The sequence below is a fragment of the Microcebus murinus genome, chromosome X (assembly GCF_040939455.1).
Source record: "Microcebus murinus isolate Inina chromosome X, M.murinus_Inina_mat1.0, whole genome shotgun sequence".
Lineage (NCBI taxonomy): Eukaryota > Metazoa > Chordata > Mammalia > Primates > Cheirogaleidae > Microcebus > Microcebus murinus.
The window spans coordinates 11,160,285-11,185,548 of NC_134136.1; the positions used below are offsets into that span (position 1 = coordinate 11,160,285).

The 25,264-nt window shown below is 41.5% G+C and overlaps 1 protein-coding gene across 2 annotated transcripts in view; it reads right to left on the reverse strand.

The window, feature by feature from the left end:
- The window catches only part of BRWD3 (bromodomain and WD repeat domain containing 3), a 161,700-nt gene that overhangs the window by 108,127 nt on the left and 28,309 nt on the right, over positions 1 to 25,264 (reverse strand). The window contains exon 1 of one of the 2 annotated variants that reach the window (XM_075999313.1): positions 5,203 to 14,994. The exons of the other annotated variant lie outside the window; for it this stretch is intronic. Within the exon in view, the coding sequence (XP_075855428.1) occupies position 5,203 (1 nt within the window). The 5' untranslated portion in view covers positions 5,204 to 14,994. Of the gene's footprint in view, positions 1 to 5,202; positions 14,995 to 25,264 lie in introns of those variants that run through there. 2 annotated transcript variants of the gene reach the window in all.

The window sequence follows — 25,264 nt, forward strand, 5'->3', positions numbered from 1 at the left end:
TGAGCTGGGTAACCTGCTTTTTTACCTCTCCATTAGGAAAGCATCATCCATACTTTCTAGTCTATAGTATAATCTCACATAGATTTTTCACCTCCTTTTAACGCTAACCACTGTTTTTCAAAGTCCAGCCACATTTTGCTCTATGAATTTCTAAATATACTTAACATACACTGCTAATCCTCACCCTCCAATCAGATCTGTTTGTTTAGGACGAAGTATAGCCACTGTTACCACATGTTATCCAGTAATTCAACTTCAAGATTATATATCTCTTCATATTAAAGTTTACAGTTTGCTTGATTACATTATAACTAATAGATATAAATATTCTGCCTAACCCTTAATGTTTTCTCTTGTGTATTACTGTTGACTTCCTCCTTTATGGATCATTTTTCTATGTTACACCTGCTATCATCCTTCATCATATTTTTTAAACTGGATAATTATTACCAATTTCCCTAACAAACAGCAAAATTGACTTATTTAGGTATAATTTCATATGCTTTCTCAATACCAATTATAAGTAATAATGAACAGTAAAAAGGAGAAAGTTAAAGGTAATAGTTATCCTATAAAAGCCTTCAATTATATAAACAACATATTACAGAATTATTATACTGAACAAAATTCATAGAAAGGTTCTCCTGAAATTGGTCAATTTGCTCTACTAATTTTATTTTTTAATTTTTTTATTTCAGCATATTATGGGGGTACAAATGTTTAGGTTACATATATTGCCCTTGCCCCCCTCCCCTCCAAGTCAGAGCTTCAAGTGTGTCCATCCCCCAGACGGGGCATAATGCATTCATTTTATATATATATATATATATATATATATATATATATATATATATATATATATATATATCTCCATCCCATCCTCCCCCCTCCCATCTGCCCGACGCCCAATAAATGTTATTCCTACATGTGCACTTAGGTGTTGCTCAGCGAAACCAATTTGATGGTGAGTACATGCACTGATTATTGTTCCATTCTTGGGATACTTCACCTAGTAGAATGGGTTCCAGCTCTATCGAGGAAAATATAACAGGTGCTATATCACCATTGTTTCTTATAGCTGAATAGTACTCCATGGTAAACATATACCACATTTTATTAATTCACACATGTATTGATGGGCACTTGGGTTGTTTCTACAACTTTGCAATTGTGAATTGTGCTGCTATAAACATTCGAATGCAGATATCTTTTTTATAGAATGTATTTTGTTCTTTTGGGTAGATACCCAGTAATGGGATTGCTGAATCAAATGGTAGATCTATTTGTATCTCTTTAAGGTATCTCCATATTGTTTTCCACAGAGGCTGCACTAGTTTGCGGTCCCACCAGCAGTGTATGAATGTTTCTATCTCTCTGCATACACGCCAACATTTATTGTTTTGGGACTTTTTGATAAAGGCCATTCTCACTGGAGATAAGTGATATCTCATTATGGTTTTGATTTGTATTACCCTGATGATTAGAGATGTTGAGCATCTTTTCATGTTTCTTGGCCATTATTCTGTCTTCTTTTGAAAAGTTTCTGTTCATGTCCTTTGCCCACTTTTTGATAGGGTTGTTTGATTTTTTTCTTCCTGATTTTCCTCAGTTATAAACAGATTCTAATTATCAGCCCTTTATTGGATGTGTACCATGCAGATATTTTCTCACATTCTGTAGGCTGTCTGTTTGCTCTCATGATAGTTTCTTTGGCTGTGAAGAAGCTTTTAAATTTGATCAGGTTCCATGTATTTATGTTTTTGTTGTTGTTGCTGCGATTGCCTTTGGGGTCTTCTTCATAAATGTTTTGCCTAGACCAATGACTAGAAGAGTATTTCCAATGTTTTCCTCTAGAATTCTTATAGTTTCACACCTTAGGTTTAAGTAAGTTATCTACTGTGAGTTGATTTTTTTTGAGAAGTGAAAGGTGTGGATCCTGTTTCAGTATTCTATATGTGGCTATCCAGTTTTCCCAGCACCAAAGATCACAAATAGACAACCTAATGAATTGTCTCAAAGAGCTGGAAAAAGATGAACAGACTGACCCCAAAGCCAACAGAAGAAGTGAAATGACCGAGATCAAATCACAACTTAAGGAAATTGACAATAAAAACACTATACAGAAGATTAATAAAACAAAAAGTTGGTTCTTTGAAAAAACAAAATTGACACGCATTTGGCTAGACTAACAAAAAGCAGAAAAGACAGAACTCTAATAAGCTCCATCAAGAACGAAAAAGGAGAAATTATAACTGATGCCACGGAGATACAAGATATCATCTATGAATACTATAAAAACCTTTTTACACTTAAACTGGAAAATGTGGAGGAAATGGACAAATTTTTAGAAACATGCAGCATCCCTAGGCTCAACCAGGAAGAAACAGAATTCCTGAACAGACCAATATCAAATACTGAAATTGAAACACCAATAAAAAACTTTCCTAAAAAGAAAAGTCCTAGACCAGATGGTTTCACATCCAAATTTTAGCAGACCTACAAAGAAGAACTGGTGCCTATCCTGCAGAAACTATTCCACAACATCAAGAAGGATAGAATCCTCCGAAGAACATTTTATGAACCCACCATAACCCTGATACCAACACCAGGAAAGGATGCAACAAAAGAAGAAAACTACAGACCAATATCCCTCATGAATACAAATACAAAATTTCTCAACAAAATCTTAACAAACCAAATTCAGGTGCTTATCAAAAAAATAATACATCACGACCAAGTGGGCTTTATCCCAGAGATCCAGGGATGGTTCAACGTATGGAAATCTATAAATATAATTCAACACATAAATAGAAGCAAAAACAAATACCATATGATCCTCTCAATAGATGAAGAAAAAGCATTTGACAAAATTGGACACTGTTTTATGATAAGAACACTTAACAATAGGCATAAACAAGGCTTACCTAAAAATGATACAAGCCATATATGACAAACCCACAGCCAACATCATACTGAATGGGGAAAAATTGAAAGCATTCCCACTTAGAACCGGAACCAGACAAGGTTTCCCACTATCTCCACTTATATTCAACATATTGCTGGAAGTCCTTGCTAGAGAAATTAGACGAGAGGGGAATTAAGGGCGTCTAAATAGGGGCAGAAGAGATCAAACTCCCACTCTTTGCTGATGATATGATATAATACCTAGAAAAACCCAAGGATTCAACCAAGAGACTCCTGGAATTGATAAATGAATTCAGTAAAGTCTCAGGATACAAAATCAATACACACAAATCAGAGGCATTCATATACGCCAATAACTGTCAAACTGAGAACCAAACCAAAGAGTCAGTAGCCTTCACAATAGTAACAAAGAAAATAAAGTACCTAGGAATATATTTAACTAAGGAGGTAAAAGACCTCCTTAGAGATGAACTTAGGGAGAACTATGAAACACTGAGGAAGGAAATAGCAGAGAACGTAAACAGGTGGAAAACCATACCATGCTCGTGGGTTGGCGGAATCAACATTGTTAAAATGTCTATACTATCCAAAGTGATCTACAGATTAAATGCAATCCCTATTAAAATGCCAACATCATTTTTCATGGATATAGAAAAAATAATTTTATACTTCGTATGTAACCAGAGAAGACCCCGTATAGCAAAAGCAATCCTAGGCAAAAAGAATAAAATGGGAGGCATCCCATTTGAAGTGTGGTATAGTTTACCAGACTTCAAACTATACTACTACAAGTGTATAGTAATTAAAACAGTATTGTACTGGCACAAGAACAGAGACATAGACCTATGGAACAGAACTGAGAACCCAGATATAAAACCAGCCTCATATAGCCATCTAATCTTTGATAAAGCAGACAAAAACAAACACTGGGGAAAAAAATCCTTATTCTACTACTATTTTTAAATGCTACTGAATTACCTTTAGAAATTAAGAATATGGAAAGGTCTTTGAAAAAAAGGCACAAAAAACTCATAATTTCAAATGTCTGATTATCTAATATACAATGGATATTATTTAATATGCCATTTCACATATTCAAACTCCTTTTCTTTCAAAATTATTATAATATGGAATATTATAACTGAAATTAATGAAGATCAAAGCAGACAGAGACTTTCTTCATATAGTCTTCAATAACACATTTTCCCTCTTATATTCTGTGGTATACTGAATCTATATTAACAATGTGGTTTTTTTCCTTACTTCACTCCTTTCTTCATTGTCTTATCCATTAGCAATCCATATCATTATTTTAGTGAAAAAAATTATCAATAATGTGTTAAAATCCTAGTTTTAGAGAAGAGTGTATCTATTTTAAAACATTTGTCCAGTGTAGCACAATATGCACTAATTTACCATCATGACTTAAAAGCTTAGTACTAGACTCCCAAATATTAATTAATAATAAAGAAACCTTTAAAAAGACTTTTAATAACAAAGGTGCTTAATGAGAATAAATCCAAATCAAGGATTTATCACATGATTGTTGTAATAAGAATACTTTGTTAGTACATCAGCTTAGTCCCACAGCAGTTCAAGATCACAGTCTGTTGTCCTACATTCAGCCAATTATATCAAAACACTTAGGTCAGTAAGCAAAAAGAATTAGAAGGATCACTGCAAATGCACAACTTCTGCAAAAAATTCCTTAAAGCCCATTTCCTTCTATTATCTTCACACATGAAAGACAGAACTTTTTTAGACTGAAAAAACTTAGGAAAGCCTATGCTGAAACACATTGAAGCAATTATATGACACGTAAAGAAGCCAAAAATCCTTAACATACTAAACAATTTAAATATTGATGAAAGTTGAAAAGTAGTAATAAAATATAAAACATTTGTCCATTTATACTAAATTTAAGGTTTTATGTTTTATATATTTAATAAAGAAAATTTTCAATTGGATTTCTCAAGTATCATGAGTCTTCTTTGATTTGTTAATCTATCCAAAAGTAGTTGCATCTTAGAATTAAAATGAGTATTTTTTATTAAATCTCATATTCCACATCACATCATTTCTTATTGGGACACAGCTATCAATAGCAGATTGATTCAAATTTCAAGTGCATTAGAAAGGCCCATTTTTGTAGAAATCATAGGTTCAAATAAGCAGTTGACTTAACCACATGAAGAAACATTTGCCAACAGGTACAATTAGAAATTTAATATCTCTACTCATTTTCTACGTCCTTATAAAATTTTCATTGGGATTTACTTTTAAAATGTAACTGAGGAACCGGTGCAGTCGTTCATACTTGTAATCCCAGCCACTTTGGGAGGCTAAGGCAGGAGGATCACTTGAAGCCCAGGAGTTCGAGACCAGCCTGGGCAACTTGGCAAGACCCTGTCTCTACAAAAAACAAACAAGGAGCATTTAGAAAACAGAATTAAAAACACACTATCATGTACAAATACTCCATAGAAAATGAGATACTTAGCTAAACCCTTAACAAAACATGTACAGTATTGTATGCTGAAAATTACAAAATGGTGATGATATACATCAAAGATCTCAATAAATGGAGAGGTATACCATACTTATAGATTAGAAGTCCTGCCATAGTAAATATGTCAATTATCTCAAATTAATTTATAGGTTTAGCATAATTCCTATCAAAAGACTTTTGTAGATATAAGAAGCTTATTCTAAAATGTACAGGGAAAGGTACTGGCCCCAGAATGTAGAAAACAATCTTTACAAAAAATTAAGTGACAGGGATTATTCTTTCCAATGTTAAAGGTTACTACACAAGTACAGTCATCAAAATAGCATACTATTGGTGAAAAGATAAATACATAGGTCAATGGAACAGAACAGAGGGCCAAGAAATAAATCCACACAAATTTTCTTTGATTTGGTTCTCAGTTTGACTGTTGTTGGTCTATAGGAATGCTACTGATTTCTATACATTGATTTTGTAACCTGATCCTTTGCTGGATTTGTTTACCAATTCCAGTAGTCGTATGGTAGAATCTTTGGGGTTTTCTAGATATAAGGTCATTTTGTCAGCAAAGAGCGATACTTTGACCACCTCTGCCCCATATGAATGCCCCTGATTGCTTTATCTTGTCCGATTGCTCTAGCTAGGACTTCCAGCATTAGGTTGAATAGAAGCAGTGATAAAGGGCCACCTTGTCTGATTCCAGTTTTAAGTAGGAATGCTTTCAATTTTTCCCCATTGAATATGATGTTGGCTGTGGGATTGTCATATATAGCTTGTGTCATTTTTAGGTAAGTACCATTCACAACAGAAACAAACAAAGTAAAATACCTAAGAATATATCTAACTAAGGAGGTAAAAGACCTCTATAGGGGTCCTTGCCTGCGAGAGTGGCCACTGCGTTGGTGCTCTGGGGCTTGGACCCTGGCTAGCCAGAAAATAAACCTCCTCTTGTGTGATTGCATCCTTGATGTCTCTGCTTTTCTGTCCGGTGGGGCTGTGGAAGGTCAGTCCCTAACATTTGGGGGCTCGTCTGGGATTTGCCTTCCCCACAGACTACCGGATAGAATTCAGGGCTGAGGGAGGAGTGTGAAAATCCAGCCCCGGACTAGCCAGGTGTGGTGTTGGGCAAGGGACACGGAAACCACTTGCAGGACCCCGGATCAGGACACCGGCACAGGACCTAGGCGGACGCGCTGGTGGGTTGCTGGTCGGAGCCAGGCGGAGACGTCCTCTGGCCCCGTTGGGACTCTGGAGCTGACCTGGTAGCCTAGGGCTCGGTCAGGAGGAGCTGGAGCTGACCTTGTAGCCAAGGGCTCAGTCACGTCCTCTGGCCCCGTTGGGACTCCGGAACTGACCTTATAGCCAAGGGCTCGGTCAGGAGGAGACCGGGGAGTAGGTCTGGACCAGGTTAGGTTGTCTGTTTACCTCACTGTCCACTTGTCTGTTGTCTGCTTTGTTTGTCGCCGGCTTTCTGTGTGTGTGTGAGTGTGACATCTCTCGTTGGCTTGTTGGAGTCTCTGGGTTCTGTGGTTTCAGCCCGAGAACCCATCAGGGTTGCATGGGTTTTCGGGCTGGGGCCGTGGAATCAGGGGACCCACGAAAAGATCCCCAGGGGTGACTAGAACCTCCAGGTGAGTATTCCCCTGCATGGGCTGGCAGCACACAGTGTATCTCCTGCCACCCGTGCCAGGAGTGGCTAGTGCAGGAGGGGCACGGCCGTTACCTCCGTAGGGAGTGTGAAAGGCTAGGGATTCAGATCCTTGTCCCCAGTGCCCCAACTGCGGAATATCGGTTTGCACATCTGCCTATTATCGACTAGCCATGGGACAGGCTCTAACAACGCCGTTGTCCATCCTGGTGAGCCATTTTAAGGATGTCAGGGCAAAGGCTCACAACCTGTCCCTGGAGGTCAAGAAGGGAAAGTTTGTTACCCTCTGTGAGGCCGAGTGGCCCACGTTTGGAGTGGGGTGGCTCAGGGAGGGCTCGTTTGATGCCTCCTTGATCGAAAAGGTAAAAGGGGTGGTATTTGGCCACCACGGCCACACTGATCAGATCCCCTATATTGTGGTCTGGCAAGACTTGGTTCTAGACCTGCCACCCTGGCTGAAGGACCTCCTACCTGCCCCGAGGGGAAAGGCAGAAGTTCTGGCAGTTAAAGTAGTCAGAAAGGAGGGGACACGGAGTCCGCAGTCCGTTGGGACGCCAGTGTTGCCGGACTCCAATTTCTACCCAGACCTAAAGGTGCTCCCTCTGAGGGCAGTGGGATTCCCGGGAGAGGACGGAGCACAGACATAACAATACTGGCCCTTCTCTACTAGTGACCTCTGTAATTGGAAATCTCAAAGCTCGAACTTCTCCGAGAATCCGAGAAACCTAATTAATCTTTTAGACTCTGTTCTTTTTACTCATCAGCCCACCTGAGATGATTGCCAGCAGTTGCTTAAGGTTCTCTTCACAACGGAGGAAAGAGAAAGGATTCAGGGGGAGGCGCGGAAGCTGGTTCCGGGGGAGAACAGCAGACCTACTACAAACCCGCGAACCATCGGCCGAACTTTGAACGGCTGCTTTGGGACTACAATGAGGCTGAAGGTAGGGAGCGTCTCCGGGTCTACCGCCAGACTCTGATGGCTGGTCTCCGTATGGTGGCGTGAAAGCCAACTAATTTGGCCAAGGTAGGAGACATTCATCAGGGGCCGGAAGAGAGCCCGGCAGCATACTTAGAGAGGATCATGGAGGCCTTCCAGCAGTACACTCCCATAGACCCCACTATGGAAGAGAGCAAGGCAGCTGTTATGATGGCGTTTGTCAATCAGGCAGCCCCTGACATTAGGCGCAAGGTGCAGAGAACAGATAGATTAGGTGAGAAGAATCTGCAGGACCTGTTAGAAGTGGCGGAGAAGGTCTATAACAATAGAGAGACGCCAGAAGAGAGGTTAGAGAGGATCAGGATAGAAGATAGGAAATTCCAAGCTAGGGAAGCACGGAAAGCAAACAGAGAGATGACTAAGATCCTGCTAGCCGCCACAAGAGAGGGGCAGATAGGGTCAGAGGATAGGGAAAGGCCCCGGCGGGAGAGGCTAGGAAGGATCAATGTGCCAAATGCAAGGAGCATGGGATTGGGCCCGAGAGTGCCCCCAAAAGAAAGTGGGGAAAAGACTTGGAGGTCCTGAAAAAGTCATGGTTGCAGGACAGGTGACAGACGAATAGGGAAGACAGGGTTTGGTCCCCCTCCCTGAACCTAGGGTAACTTTGCAAGTGGAGGGGAACCCAGTCAGCTTCCTCACAGATATAGGAGCAAAACATTCGGTACTAACGGAAGACACAGGAAAATTGTCCAGTAAGACCAGTTGGGTGCAGGGGACAACAGGAGCCAAACTATATCGGTGGACCACACGGCAGAGACTGGATTTGGGTTCAGGACAAGTGAGTCACGCCTTTATGGTCATCCCTGAGTGCCCCACACCGCTACTGGGAAGAGACGTCCTTACCAAGCTTAAGGCTCAAATTCATTTTGAAGAAGAGGGAGTAATAATAACTGATGATAAAGGCAATCTCATCAACAGCCCCCGGGTCACTCAGATCCTGACCCTGACACAGGCAGATGAATACAGACTGTACCAGCCCATAAAAAGCAGAGAGGAAGGCATAGAGCAATGGCTCTGTGAATTTCCCATGGTGTGGGCCGAGACAGGGGGCACAGGATGGGCAAAGCACCGGCCGCCTCTTTACGTTGAGTTAAAGCCCGGAGCCGAACCAGCCCGAGTCAGACAGTACCCCATGTCCCAGGAAGCCAGAGTGGGAATTACGCCCCACATTCAGAGACTCCTGGACAGTGGGATTCTCCAGCAATGCCAGTCGGCCTGGAACACCCCCCTGTTGCCAGTGAAGAAACCGGGGGGTAAGGACTATAGGCCTGTGGAAGACCTCAGGGAAGTCAATGCAAGGGCCCTGGATATCCACCTCACAGTCCCTAACCCCTATACTCTGTTGAACTCTCTCTCTCCCACGCTGTCTTGGTATACCATCCTAGACCTAAAGGATTCCTTCTTTAGCCTGGTGGTGGCGACACGCAGCCAGGAGATTTTCGCCTTTGAGTGGCGGGACAACGAGAGAGGAATTCATGGGCAGCTGATGTGGACGAGACTGCCCCAGGGGTTTAAAAACTCACCTACCCTGTTCAACGAGGCCCTCCATGATGATCTGGGTGAGTACCAAACTAATCACCCAGAGGTAACTCTGCTGCAGTATGTGGATGACTTGCTGTTAGCTGCACCTAACCCCCAGGCCTGCCTAGAGGGCACCAAAGACTTACTCAAAGTATTAGGCGAGTTGGGGTACTGAGTCAGTGCAAAGAAGGCTCAAATTTGCAAGGATGAAGTCACCTATTTGGGATATAAAATAAAAGGTGGCCAAAGGTGGCTAACCAAGGCAATGAAGCAGACTGTGTTGGGGATACCCACTCCAGCCTCAAGCTGAGAACTGAGGGAATTCCTGGGGTCGGTGGGTTACTGCCACCTCTGGATTCCAGGGTTTGCGGAAAAGGCTCGACCTCTGTATGAAGGGTGTAAGGCGGGGCGAGCATGGGAGCAGACTGTGCAAATGGAAGACGCTTTTCAGGCCCTGAGGGCAGCCATGCTGGAAGCCCCAGCCCTAGTACTCCCTGATCCTACAAAAGAGTTTCACCTGTTCATATACGAGAAGAGGGGAATAGCCAAGGGGGTACTCACGCAGGCCCTGGGACCCTGGAAGAGACCGGTGGCGTACTTGTCAAAAAAAACTAGATCTGGTGGCAGCGGGGTGGCCAGTGTGCTTGCGATTCATCGCAGCCACAGCCCTGTTGGTCAAAGACACTGATAAGCTCACCCTAGGGCAGCGGCTGCAGATCACCACCCCGCACGCCATAGAGGGGGTCCTGAAGCAGCCACTGGACAGTGAATCACAAATGCGAGGCTGACACACTACCAGGGGCTTCTGTTGGACGCCCCCCGCATTGAGTTCCAAACACCTGTTGCCTTGAATCCGGCCACGCTTCTGCCCAGCCCCGATTCAGCCACGCCTGAGCATGACTGCCTTGAGATCCTGGCTGAAACCCAGATGGCCCGGAGAGACTTAAAAGATCGCCCCCTTCCAAGCAGCGACCTGACCTGGTTCACGGACGGAAGCAGTTTCGTCCGGGATGGATGCAGGTATGCAGGGGCGGCCATAGTAGATGACCAGGGCAAACTTATCTGGGCAGCACGCCTTCCTCAAGGGACATCAGCACAGAAGGTGGAACTAATAGCACTAACAGAGGCTCTTAGTCGGGCCCAAGGGAAAAGGCTGACAGTGTACACTGATAGCCGCTATGCCTTTGGGACAGTACAAAGCCTGGGTTACAGAACAGTTGCATGTGACACAAGGTGAGGATGGCTGGTTTTGGGACGAAGGGCATTGCCTAATAGTGCCAGAACTCTTAGGACACCACCTGTTAGAACACCTGCATCAGACCACACATCGCGGAAAGAGAAAGATGCTGCAACTGCTGAACACTGCTCAACTAAGGTTCAAGTCACAAGTACGGGTTGCAGATGACATCGTCAGAAGCTGCCGAGCCTGTCAGGTTATGCAGCCAGGGAGGACCAGAGGAACCCATGCAGGTACGAGGGAAAGGAGGAGGCAGCCAGGACTATTTTGGGAAGTGGATTTCACAGAGGTCAAGGCTGGAAAATACGGGTACCGATATTTACTTGTCATGGTAGATACATTTTCCGGATGGGTAGAAGCCTTCCCTACGAAAGGAGAAACAGCTTTGACAGTAGCTAAGAAAATATTAGAAAAAATAGTCCCCAGGTATGGACCGCTGGAAGGGATAGGATCAGATAATGGACCTGCGTTTCTCTGTCAGGTTAGTCAAGGGCTGGCCCAGGCTATGGGGATAGATTGGAAATTACATTGTGCATATAATCCCCAGAGCTCTGGGCAGGTAGAGCGAATGAATACAACAATAAAGGAGACCCTGACTAAATTGGCCCTGGAGACTGGTGGAGACTGGGTGACCCTCCTTCCCTTCGCCCTGTTCTGAGCCCGGAACACCCCTTATCACTTGGGTTTAACCCCTTTTGGAATCATGTACGGCACACCCCTTCCTGTAGTTCCTAGGATGAGCCCTGAGGCTCTTCCGGGACATCCCAAAGAAGTGTTACAAGCGGTGCAGGCTCTGCAACGTGTCCACAGTCAAGTATGGCCGGCCCTCCGTGCTATCTACCGGCCTGAGAAGGAGGGTGCCGGACACCTGTTTCACCCACACCAGCCAGGGGACTGGGTGTGGGTGAAACGGCATAACAGCAGAACCCTCGAGCCGAGGTGGAAGGGCCCCTATCAAATTATTCTTGTTACCCCCACTGCTCTTAAGGTCGATAGAATAGCGACCTGGATACACCACTCCCACGTGAGACCTGCTAATAAAAAAGACCAGGAGCGGTGCCAGGACCAGTGGAAAGCAACTGCAGACCCGAAGAATCCTCTGAAGACCAGACTGACCCGCGTGGTGGCAACAGCCCAGCCCGGGACTGCTGACACAGACTTGGACTGGGGTTGTGGCATCTAAGGATTGAACTGGGTGACAACATGAACGGGTCGTGGTGGGGGTTGGTTGTTGTGGGTCTAATGTTTTTGGGATGGAGACCTATAGCTGTACTTACCACCCCGAACCCCCACCAACCCCATAACTTTACATGGGTTTAAAGATGACTGTATAATGGTGTTAGTGTTCCCAAAAATAATATATCACACTGAGGAGACAATGTATGAGGGCATAGTAGGGCAAAGAGTCACCAACCTAATTTTTGAAAGAAAAAGAGAGCCCTTCACAGCCATAACCCTGGCTACTCTTTTTGGCTTAGGGGCAATAGGAGCAGGAACTAGCATCTCTTCTCTGGCAATGTAGCAAAGAGGGTTTAATACTCTGAGGGCAGCTGTTGATGAAGATATTGCAAGGATAAAAGATTCAATCTCACACCTAGAAAAGTCACTAACCTCCCTATCCGAGGTAGTGTTCCAGAACCGGAGGGGGTTAGATCTAGTGCTCCTCCAGCAAGGAGGACTATGTGCTGCCATCAGAGAAGAATGTTGTTTCTATGCAGACCATATGGGAGTTGTTAGAGAATCTATGGCTAAGGTCAGGGAAGGGCTTGCCCGCCGCAAATGGGAATATGAACAGCAAGCAGGTTGGTTTGAGTCTTGGTTTAACAGTTCCCCCTGGTTAACAACGCTACTATCCACCCTACTAGGCCCACTCATTATGCTAATCTTAGTCCTTGTGTAATTAATAGGCTAGTAGCTTTTGTGAAAGAACAGATAAACACTGTCCAGCTACTAGTATTGCAACAACAACATCAGCAGCTACGGTCAAGTGCTATAGAACTAGAGCACCTAAGAGACCTTGAGGATGAGCAGGAGTGCTCGTCTGCTACCCAGAGAAAGGGGGGAATGTAGCACAGAGGAAGGGCAGAGGAATTTGTAGGGCAGAGGAATTTTTCCAATTGTCGGGAATTTACTTGGGTGGGGCAATGAGCTAACCGCAAACTTTTGCTTCTGGTCATTGCTTGCTTGCTACACCGCTATAGGGGGGATTATGGGATAAGGTCATTGAAGCACGGGCGACTGGCCCATCAGGCAATAGAGGGCAACTAACCCGCCAATTATTTCAAAAGGCAACAGTGGGCAACCAATCATTTTAAAGGTCAACTCATGATCCATGCGTGATCAGTTTGTGCGCAGCTTGTGCACCATGGGGATAAAAGGCATACCATTGTTCCGGTCGGGGTCCTTGCCTGTGAGAGTGGCCACTGCGTTGGTGCTCTGGGGCTTGGACCCTGGCTAGCCAGAAAATAAACCTCCTCTTGTGTGATTGCAAAAAAAAAAAAAAAAAAAAAAAAAAGACCTCTATAGGTAGAACTAAGAAACACTGAGGAAGGAAACACCAGATGATGTAAACATGTGGAAAACAAAACCATGGTCATTGATGGGCAGAATCAACATTGTTAAAATGTCTAAACTAGACAAGGTGATCTAGAGATTCAATCCACTCCCTATTAAAATACCAACATCATTTTTTGCAGATCTAAAAAAAAAAATGATTCAACGCTTCGGATGCAACCAGAGAAGACCCCATTTAGCAAAAGCAATCTTAAGAAAAAAGAACAAATTGGGAGCCATCAATTCACCAGACTTCAAGCTATACTACAAGGCTATAGTAACTAAGACAGCATGGGAATGGCATAATAACAGAGACACAGACCAATGGAATGGAATTGAGAACTAAGATAGAAAACCATCCTCATATAGCCACCTAATCTTTGAGAAAGCAGACAAAAACATACTCTGGGGAAAAGAATCCTTATTCAATAAATAGTGCTGGGATAAATGGTGGATAGCCACATGTAGAAGACAGAAACATGATCTCCACCTTTTACCTCTCACAAAAATCAACTCATGGGGGATAACAGACTTAAACCAAAGGCGCGAAACTACAAGAAGTCTAGAAGAAAATGTTGTAAAAACTCATATAGACATTGGCCTAGGCAAAGAATTTATGAATACAACCCCAAAGGCAAACACAGCAATAACAAAAATAAATAACTGTGACCTTATCAAATTAATAAACTCTTACACAGCCAAAGAAACTATCATTAGAGTGAATAGACAACCTACAGAATGGGAGAAAATATTTGTTCTCTACACATCCGATAAAGGACCAATAAACAAGAATCTATCTAGAACACACACACAAAAAAAAAGAAAAAAAAAAAACAAGAAAAAAAATCAAACAACCCCATCAATAAATGGGCAAAGGACATGAACAGAAACTTTTCAAAAGAACACAGAATAGCCAGCAAACATACAAAAAAATGCTCAACCTGTCTTATCATTAGGGAAATGCAAATCGAAACCACAATGAGGTATCACCTAACCACAGTGAAATTGGCCTCTATCAAAAAATCCCCAAGCAAAAATGCTGGTGAGGATTTAGAGAGATAGGAAAACTCTTACACTGCTGGTAGGAATACAAATTAGTGCTACCTCTGTGGAAAAGAATTTGGAGATACCTCAAAGAGCTAAAAATAGAAATACCATTTGATACAGCCATAGCACTGTTAGACATCTACCCAAAGGAACAAAAGTCATTCTATAATAAAGACACCTGCACTGGAACGTTTATGGCAGCACAATTCACTATAGCAAGGATGTGAAAAAAACTGTGTCCAGCATCCATTAGTGGATTATTAAAATATGATATATGGCTACAATGGAATACTACTACATTATAAAAACGACAGTGATCTAGCACCTTTCATATTTTCCTGGATAGAGCTTCGGCCCATCCCTTGAAGTGAGGTATCACAAGAAGGGAAGAATAGGGTGGAGCAAGAGGGCGGACGAATAACACCGTCAGACAGAGTGTCTCTGCAAAAAAGACAGATTCTAGCAGAAATTAGAGGAAAGAAACAAGAAGACGAGCATACAGCGGACGAGGGCCGGAAGGAGGGGTACCTGAAACCCCGGGAGACTCCACGGGAGGAGGCTGCGGAGGAGAACTGGAGGCTGAGACCACCGGAGCAGCCCGGAGACCAGCGGCAAGGGTAGGTGGATTTGCTGTTTCCCCTCCCCTGCATTTGGGATTGCTGGTGGGCTCCCCAGCGGGTGGAGAGACCTGCGGACAACAGCCCAGACACCGCCGCCGCCAGCCAGCGGTGAGCCTGTAGCAGACGTGGCACCAGGTTCCCAACTTCCTCCGGGAAACTCCGTGTGCACAGACCTGAGCCGGGCGGCAGGCGCCATATTGCCTCCTCCTCCCCTCGGCCGACCGTACCCGCAGCTGAACAGAGACACAATACAGCCACCAGCCAGAGGCACCTCCAGGGAACGGGACCTTCCCTTTTGGGACCCTACAGCTGACTCAGGGGAACTCAGACTGTGAGCTCCCTACCCGCCCATCCTCCCAGGTGCTGCTGGCACCGTGTTCCCAGGAGAATGGTGCCGACTCAGAGGCTGAGAGACATAGACCCAGCTTGGGCTCCCTGTGGGTGAATTGGGACCAGAAATCCTCTCCCTGGGGGGATACAGTTTGAACTCTGGGACCCAGAGGTCAGACCTGCAGACCAGATCCCCTGCACCAAGGGCTAGCATTGCCCGGGGCACAGAAGGGTTATACGTGAACCGACTACTGAGGTGTTTGTGCCTCCAGGGGTGGCTCGGCGTCCTAGAGGGCAACCCTCCTCCCAGGAGGCGGCTATTCGCCCAACCTAGGTGGCTTTCCTGTGTAAGGAACCTCCCCGTCGGCATCACAGTCCGGGGAGGCCTGGTGGCTTGTGGTCTGGCATGCTGGCAGAGGCCCAGGAGTAGCTGCGGAGTTGGGGAGGATGGAAAGAAGCGAGGCCCGCTCCAGACTGCAGGTCTTAGACAGCCCAACCCCCACACACAGACTTTCTGGCTGAGCGGTACCATTCAAGCCCCGCCCTGACAATGTTCCCTGGAAGCGGAACTTTGACCCCTGCTAACTGCCTGAGGGCAGCCTTACCCAACCCAGCTCGGTCCAGAACAAGAGCTGATAACAGGACACAAAATCAACAGCATAGCCTGTTCCTCCAAGCAAACGCCACCTACTGACAGGGACGGCATCTTACACAGCCTTTCCACAGCACCCACTGACTCAATATACAGGGAGTGGTCCAATTTCACACACAGACACCACCTAACACCTCAGAAACTAAACAAGGTGTGTGAATACCCAAACAATAACTTAAGGAAAGAAACAACAACTGATTGACATGGCAAGAAATCAGCGAAAGAACTCAGGAAATATGAAGAACCAAACGGAAAACACACCCCCAAAGAAGACACCAGCCCCCTAGAAATGGACACCAATCAAAATCAGGCAACCAATATGACAGAAGACGAATTTCGTATGTGGATCATAAGAACACTCACCCAGCTGCAACAACAACTCAATAACCAACATAAAGAAACCACAAAAAGCCTCCAGGATATGGGAAAAGAAATAGACACATTGAAGAAATGTGTAACTGAACTCCTGGAAATGAAGAATCAATTCAAGGAACTACAAAATACAGTGGAAAGTCTCAAGAACAGGGTATATCAAACAGAAGAAAGAATCTCAGAGCTTGAAGATAACACCCTCCAATTAAATAAATCAGTCACAGAAATACAGCAGAGAAACAAGAGAAAAGAGCAAAGCCTACAAGAGATGTAGGATTATGTGAAGAAACCTAACGTGAGGGTCATAGGGTAACCAGAAGGGGAAGAAGACAACACTCAAGGGTTGGACAAGCTGTTTGAAGATATAATAGAGGAAAATTTCCCAGGCCTTGCTCAAAATCTTGATATACAAGTTCAAGAAGCTCAGAGGACCCCTGGGAGATTCAACGCAAACAGGAAGACGTCACGACATGCAGTCATCAGACTGACCAAAGTATCAACTAAAGAGGCCCATCTAAGAGCTGTAAGACAAAAGAAGCAAGTAACATACAAGGGAAAGCCAATAAGAATAACATCAGACTTCTCTAATGAGACTTTATAAGCAAGGAGAGACTGGGGCCCCATTCTCACTCTTTTGAAACAAAACAATGCCTAGCCTAGAATATTATTCCTTGCAAAACTAAGCTTCGTATATGAAGGAGAAATAAAAACATTCTCAGATAAGCAAAGGCTCAGAGAATTCCCCAAGACAAGACCAGCCCTACAAGAAGTACTTAAAACAGCATTACGCATGGAACATCATAATAATAACCCACGAATATAAAAACAACCAAAACCCAAAGATATTAAAGGCCAGATATTACAATGGCTCAAGACAGAAATCATAGCATCAACATCCAACCCAACAGAATGATCAGTAATCTACCTTACCTATCAGTTCTCTCAATAAATGTGAATGGCTTAAACTCTCCACTCAAGAGACATAGGCTGGCTGAGTGGATAAGAAAATACAGGCCAAGTATATGCTGTCTTCAGGAAACACATCTAACCTGCAAGGATGCATATAGACTAAAAATAAAAGGGTGGAGATCAATATTCCAAGCAAATAGAAGCCAAAAGAAGGCTGGTGTTGCAGTTCTAATTTCAGATGATTTAGTTTTTAAACCAACAAAAGTAGTTAAAGACAAAGAAGGTCATTATATAATGGTGAAGGGCACAGTTCAACAAGAAGAAATAACAATTTTAAATACATATGCACCCAAATTAGGTGCACCCAGATTCGTAAAGCAAACCTTACTGGAGTTAAGCAAATGGATTAATAGCAACTCCATAATCGCCGGAGATTTCAACACCCCACTGACGGCACGAGACAGATCCTCCAAACAGAAAATTAATAAAGAAATAATGGACTTAAACAAAATTCTACAACAATTGGGTCTGACAGACATCTACAGAACATTCTACCCAAAACCCACTGAATATACGTTCTTCTCATCAGCTCATGGGACATTCTCTAAAATTGACCATATCCTAGGACACAAAGAAAATCTCAAGAAATTTAAAAAAATAGAAATCATACCATGTACCGTCTCAGATCACAGTGGAATAAAACTAAAAATCAACCCTAACAGAAACTCACATTTCTACACAAAAACGTGGAAATTAAACAACCTCCTACTAAATGATTACTTCATAAATGAAGAAATCAAGACAGAAATAAAAAAATTCTATGAAGAAAACGACAATGGAGAGACAAGTTATCAACTCCTCTGGGACACAATTAAAGCAGTTCTGACAGGAAAGTTTATCTCCATAAATGCCTATAACCAAAAGACAAGAAGATCACAAATAGACAATCTAATGAAACGACTCAAAGAGCTGGAAAAAGAAGAACAGACCAACCCCAAACCCAGCAGAAGAAGTGAAATCAACAAGATCAAATCAGAACTAAACGAAATTGAAAACAGGGAAGCTATTCAGGAGATTAATAAACCAAAAAGTTGGTTCTTTGAAAAAATAAACACAATTGACACACCATTGGCTAAGCTAACGAAAAGCAGAAAAGAGAAATCTCTAATAAGCTCCATCAGGAACAAAAAAGGAGATATCACAACTGATCCCAAAGAGATACAAAATACAATTTATGAATACTACAAAAATCTTTATGCACACAAACTGGAAAATGTGGAGGAAATGGATAAATTTCTAGAAACACACAGCCTCCCTAGGTCCAACCAGGAAGAAATAGATTCCCTGAACAGACCAATCTCAACAGCTGAAATAGAAACAGCAATTAAAAATCTCCCTAAAAAGAAAAGTCCCAGTTCCGATGGCTTCACACATCAATTTTACCACACTTACATAGAAGAACTAGTACCTATCTTGGAGAAACTATTCCACAACATCGAGAAGAACGGAAACCTCCCCAACACCTTTTATGAAGCGAATATTACTCTGATACCAAAACCAGGAAAGGATGCAACAAAAAAGAAAACTACAGACCAATATGCCTAATGAATATAGATGCAAAAATTTTCAACAAAATCTTAGCTAACCGAATCCAGACACTTATCAAAAAAATAATCCACCACGACCAAGTGGGCTTCATCCCAGGGATGCAGGGATGGTTCAACATACATATATCTATAAATACAATTCACCACATAAACAGAAGCAAAAACAAAGACCACATGATTCTTTCAATAGATGCAGAAAAAGCTTTTGACAAAATTCAACACCCTTTCATGATACGAACACTTAAGAAAATAGGCATAGACGGGACATACCTAAAAATGATACAAGCCATATATGACAGACCCATAGCCAACATCATACTGAATGGGGAAAAATTGAAAGCATTCCCACTTAGAACTAGAACCAGACAAGGGTGCCCACTATCTCCATTTCTGCTCAACATAGTGCTGGAAGTCTTGGCTACAGCAATCAGACAGGAAAATGGAATTAAAGGTATCCAAATAGGGGCAGAGGAGATCAAACTTTCACTGTTTGCTGATGATATGATATTGTATCTAGAAAACCCCAAAGATTCAACCAAGAAACTCCTGGAACTGATCAATGAATTTAGTAATGTCTCAGGATACAAAATCAATACACAGAAATCAGAGGCATTCATATACGCCAACAACAATCTAATTGAGAACCAAATCAAAGACTCAATTCCCTTCACAATAGCAACAAAGAAATTAAAGTACCTAGGAATATACTTAACCAAGGAGGTAAAAGACCTCTACAGGGAGAACTATGAAACACTGAGGAAGGAAATAGCAGAGGATGTAAACAGATGGAAATCCATACCATGCTCGTGGATCGGCACACTCAATATCATCAAAATGTCTATACTACACAAACTGATCTACAGATTCAATGCAATACCTATTAAAATCTCATCAGCATTCTTCACAGATACAGAAAAAATAATTTTACGCTTCGTATGGAACCAAAGAAGATCCCGAATATCAAGAGCAATTCTAGGCAACAAAAACAAAATGGGAGGCATTAATATGCCAGATATCAAACTATACTACAAAGCTGTAGTAATTATATCAATATGGTATTGGCACAAAAATAGGAATATTGACCAGTGGAACAGATGTTAGAATCCTGATATAAAACCATCCTCATATAGCCATCTAATCTTTCACAAAGCAGACAAAAACATACGCTGGGGAAAAGAATCCCTTTTCAATCAATGGTGCTGGGAAAACTGGATAGCCACCTGTAGAAGGCTAAAACAGGACCCACACCTTTCACCTCTCACAAAAACCAACTCACGCTGGATAACAGACTTAAACCTAAGGTAGGAAACTATTAGAACTCTAGAGAAAAAAGTTGGAAACACTCTCCTAGACATCGGCCTGGGCAAAGAGTTTATGAAGAAGTCCCCAAAGGCAATCACAGCAGCAACAAAAATAAATAAATGGGACATGATGAAACTACAAAGCTTCTGCACAGCCAAAGAAATAGTCATGAAAGTACACAGACAACCTACAGAATGGGAGAAAATTTTTGCATCCTATGCATCCGATAAGGGACTGATAACTAGAATATACTTAGAACTCACGAAAATCAGCAAGAAAAAATCAAATAACCCCATTAAAAAGTGGGCAAAGGACTTGAACAGAAACTTTTCTAAAGAAGACAGAAGAATGGCCAACAAACATATGAAAAAATGCTCAACATCTCTAATCATCAGGGAAATGCAAATCAAAACCACAATGAGATATCACTTAACCCCAGTGAGAATAGCCTTTATCAAAAAATCTCCAAACAACTAATGCTGGCGTGGTTGCGGAGAGAGAGGAACAGTCCTACACTGCTGGTGGGACTGCAAACTAGTTCAACCTCTGTGGAAAGCAATATGGAGATACCTTAAAGCGATACAAGTGAATCTACCATTTGATCCAGCAATCCCATTGCTGGGCATCTACCCAAATGATCCAATGACACTCTACAAAAAAAGACACCTGCACTCGAATGTTTATAGCAGCACAATTCATAATTGCAAGGCTGTGGAAATAGCCCAAGTAGCCATCAATCCAAGAATGGATTAATAAAATGTGGTATATGTATACCATGGAGTACTATTCAGCTCTAAGAAACAATGGTGATATAGCACATCTTATATTTTCCTGGTTAGAGCTGGAACCCATACTACTAAGTGAAGTATCCCAAGAATGGAAAAACAAGCACCAGATATATTCTCCAGGAAACTGGTATTAACTGAGTAGCACCTAAGTGGACACATAGGTACTACAGTAATAGGGTATTGGGCAGGGGGGAGGGGGGCAGGTATATACATACATAATGAGTGAGATGTACACCATCTGGGGGATGGTCATGATGGAGACTCAGACTTTTGGGGGGAGGGGGGGAAATGGGCATTTATTGAAACCTTAAAATCTGTACCCCCATAATATGCCGAAATAAACAAAATAAAAAATAAAAAAAAGAATGGAGGAATAGGCACCACATGTACTTGCCATCAAATTGGCCCTGACTGATCAACACTAAGGTGCTCACACAGTAGCAATATTCTTTGAGGGTTCGGGGCTTGGGGGTGGGTAAACTCACAACTAATGGACATGGTAAGCATTGTAGGGGGGAATGGAACACCTCAAATCATGGTTTTGGCGTGGCAAAGTCATAACATGTAATCAAAATTTTTGTACCCCCATAATATCTTAAAATAAAAAAAAAAAACTGGGCAAAGGACATGAACAGAAACTTTTCAATAGAAGATAGACTAATGGCTAACAAATGGGAAAAATGTTCAATATCTCTAATCATCAGAGAAATGCAAATCAAAACCACAGTGGTATATCACTTAGTTCCAGTCAGAATGGCTTTTATCAAAAAGTCCCCAAACAATTAAATGTTCATGTAGATGTGGAGAGGTAGGAACACTCATATACTATGAGTGGGACTGCAAACTAGTACAACCTCTGTGAAAGGCAATATGCAGATGCCTCAAAGAGATACAAATAGAACTACCATTTGATCGAGCAATCCCACTACTGGGCATCCACCCAAACGAACAAAAGACATTCTATAAAAAAAGACATCCAAACTCAAATGTTTATAGCAGCACAATTCACAATTGCAAAGATGTGGAAACAACCCAATTTCCACCCATCAATACATGACTGGATTAATAAAATGTGGTATATGTATACCATAGGTTCTACTCAGCCACAAAAAACAATGGTAATCTAGCACCTCTTGTATTATCCTGGATAGAGCTGGAACACATTCTACTAAGTGAAGTATCCCAAGAAGTGAAAAACAAGCACCACATGTACTCACCATCAAATTGTTTTTAACTGATCAACACTTAAGTGCACATATAATAATAACATTCATCAGGTGTCGGGTAGATGGGAGGGGGGAGAAAGGAATGGGTATATAGACATATAATGGAGGTGGTGTGCACCACCTGGGGTATGGACATGCCCGAAGCTCTGACTCAGTTTTGGCAAGGGCAATATATGTAACGTAAACATTTGTACCCCTGTAATATGCTGAAGTAAAAAAATAAATAAATAAAATAAAACTTTCTTCACTGATTTTTACAAAGCTACAAATCAAATTAAATGGAGGGAGAACAGCCTTTTCAATAAATACTGCTAAAGTAATTAGACATCCATAAGTAAGAAACAATGAACCTTGACATAAACCTAACTCCTTATAGAATTAACTCAAAATGAATCATAGAATTAAATGTAAAACATAAAACTATCAAACATTTACAAAAAAGACACAGAAGAAAAATCTTTAAAATCTGGGGCTAGGCAAAGGATTCTTAGACGTGACAACAAAAGCATCATACATAAAAGGGAAAATTGGAGACTGGATGACATCAAAAGTAACAATTTTAGCATGTGAAAGCCCATGTGAAAAGGATGAAAAATAAGCTACAGACTAGAAGAAAATATTTGCAAAGGATACACCCAACAAAGAAGTGATTGGTATCTAGACTACATGAAGAACTCATAAAGCTAAACAATAAAATAAAAAATAATCCAAATTAGAAAATGGGCAATAGATATAAATAGCTATTTCACAAAAAATGAGATTATATATATATATAATATATGATATATACGCACACACACATATACATATATACAGTAAATAAATATGCAAAAAAAGATATTTAACATCAGCAGCTGTGATGGTTAATTTTACCTGTCAATTTGGGCCATCAGCATCCAATATACATTGCTGTTTCTCTCACAGCCAGGATTCATGGTCCAGGACCAAGGGATAGAAATAGGAGTGGTATCACCTACTATTACTCCTAGTGACCCACTAGCACAATTTTTGCTTCCTGTTCTAGTAACCTGCTCTGCTGGCCTAGAAGTCTTAGTTCCAAAGGGCAGAATGCTCTACACAACAGTGACTCCACTGAACTGGAAGTTAAGAGTGCTACCCAGCCACTTTAAGCATCCAATGCCTCTGAATCAATAGACAAAGAAGAGTTACCATATTGACTGATCCTGAGGAAATCAGACTGCTACTCCACAATGGAAATAAGAAAGAGTATGTCTGCAATACAGGAGTTATCTTAGGGTGGTCTCTTATTATTACTATGCCCTGTGATTAAGGTCGCTGGAAAACTACAACAATCCAATCCAGTCAGTGCTACTAATGGCCCACACAGTTCAAGAATGAAGGTTTGGGTCATTTTACCTTACTTTAACCATTCTTGGTAGTGAATAAAGGGAGTTATTAAATACCAACTATAACCTCATGACCATTTATAAAACTAAAGACTACAATTCTTATGATTCTTCCTCCTTATTTTGTTATGTTGTTTGTGTGTATGTGTATAGAGTAAATTTCTTTGCTTTCCTTTATCATGTAACATTAAGATGTACTGACTTATAACATTTAATGTTAATTAAATATTTTGATAATATTATTTGGTACTAATTTTATATTATAATATTTAAGTTATAGGCTATCAATCCACTCAGGGACTTTCTCTTCTCTTCTGGGAAAGGGGTTAATGTATTTATTTCACTTATAAGCAAAATATCTGTATGTTAGGTGGGATTATAACCTTATTATTTTCTTTATTTGGAGATTAAGTATGGCTTAAGGAAAAGCATATAGGTGTCACGTTGATAAGGGATGAACTTGTGATGGTTATTTGTGTCAACTACACTGTCCCACAGGATGTCCCAATATTTGGTTAAACATTTTTCTGGGTGTGTCTGTGAGAGTGTTTCTAGATGAAACTAATACATGAATCGGTAGACTGAGTAAAGCAGATTGCCCTCCCCAATGAATGAGGTGAGCCTCATTCGATCACTTGGAGGGCTGAATAGAATGAAAGGTAGTTTAAGAGAGGAGTCACTATATCTACCTGTTTTCAAACTGAGATATCTGTCTTCTCCTGCATTTGGGCTGGAACTTACACCACCACAAGCATTCCTAGGTCTTCAGCTTACAGATGGCAGATCATGGGAATTTCAGCCTCTATAATCACATGAGCCAATTCCTTATATCGATCAGTCTATATTGCTTCTGTTTCTCTGAAGAACCTTGACTAATACAGTAGCCATCAAGGAAATGCAAATTAAAATCACAATGAGATATTACACTGTACATCCATGAGAAAAGTTAAAATAAAAAGTCTTGACAACACCAAAAGCTGCCAAGGATTTTGAGAAACTGTATCACTCTTGCATTGCTAGTGGGAACATAAAATGCTACTACCACTCTGGAAAACAATTTGGAAGTTTCTTAAAACATTAAACATTCAATTACCATATGACACATAATTGTACTCTTAGGCATTTATCCCAGAAAAATTAAAGCTTATGTTCACAAAAAAAACCTGTATATGAATGTTCCTAGCAGCTTTATTTATAATAGCCAAAACCTGGAATCACCCCAGATATCCTTCAACTGTTGAATGGTCAAACAAACTGTGGTATATCCATATCATGGAATACTATTCATCAATATAAAAGAATGAATATTGACACACACAACAACTTGGATGAATGTCCAAGGAATTATTCTGAGCAAAAAAAAGTTATATACTATATAATTCCATTTATAGAACATTCTTGAAGTGAAAAAAAAATAACTATAGAATTGGAATATAGATTAGTGATTGACAAGACTACAGGAGAGAGGTTAAGCAGGAGGGAAGAGGATGTGGTTATAAAAGGGCAACATGACTAATCCTTGTGGACATTTAACTCTTTACATTGACTGGAGTGGTAAGATACACAAGTAATACAGCTGTATAGAACTTATTATACACACAAGTGCATACAAAAATTAGTACAAGTAAAACTGAAGACATGTGAGATGACCATAAGC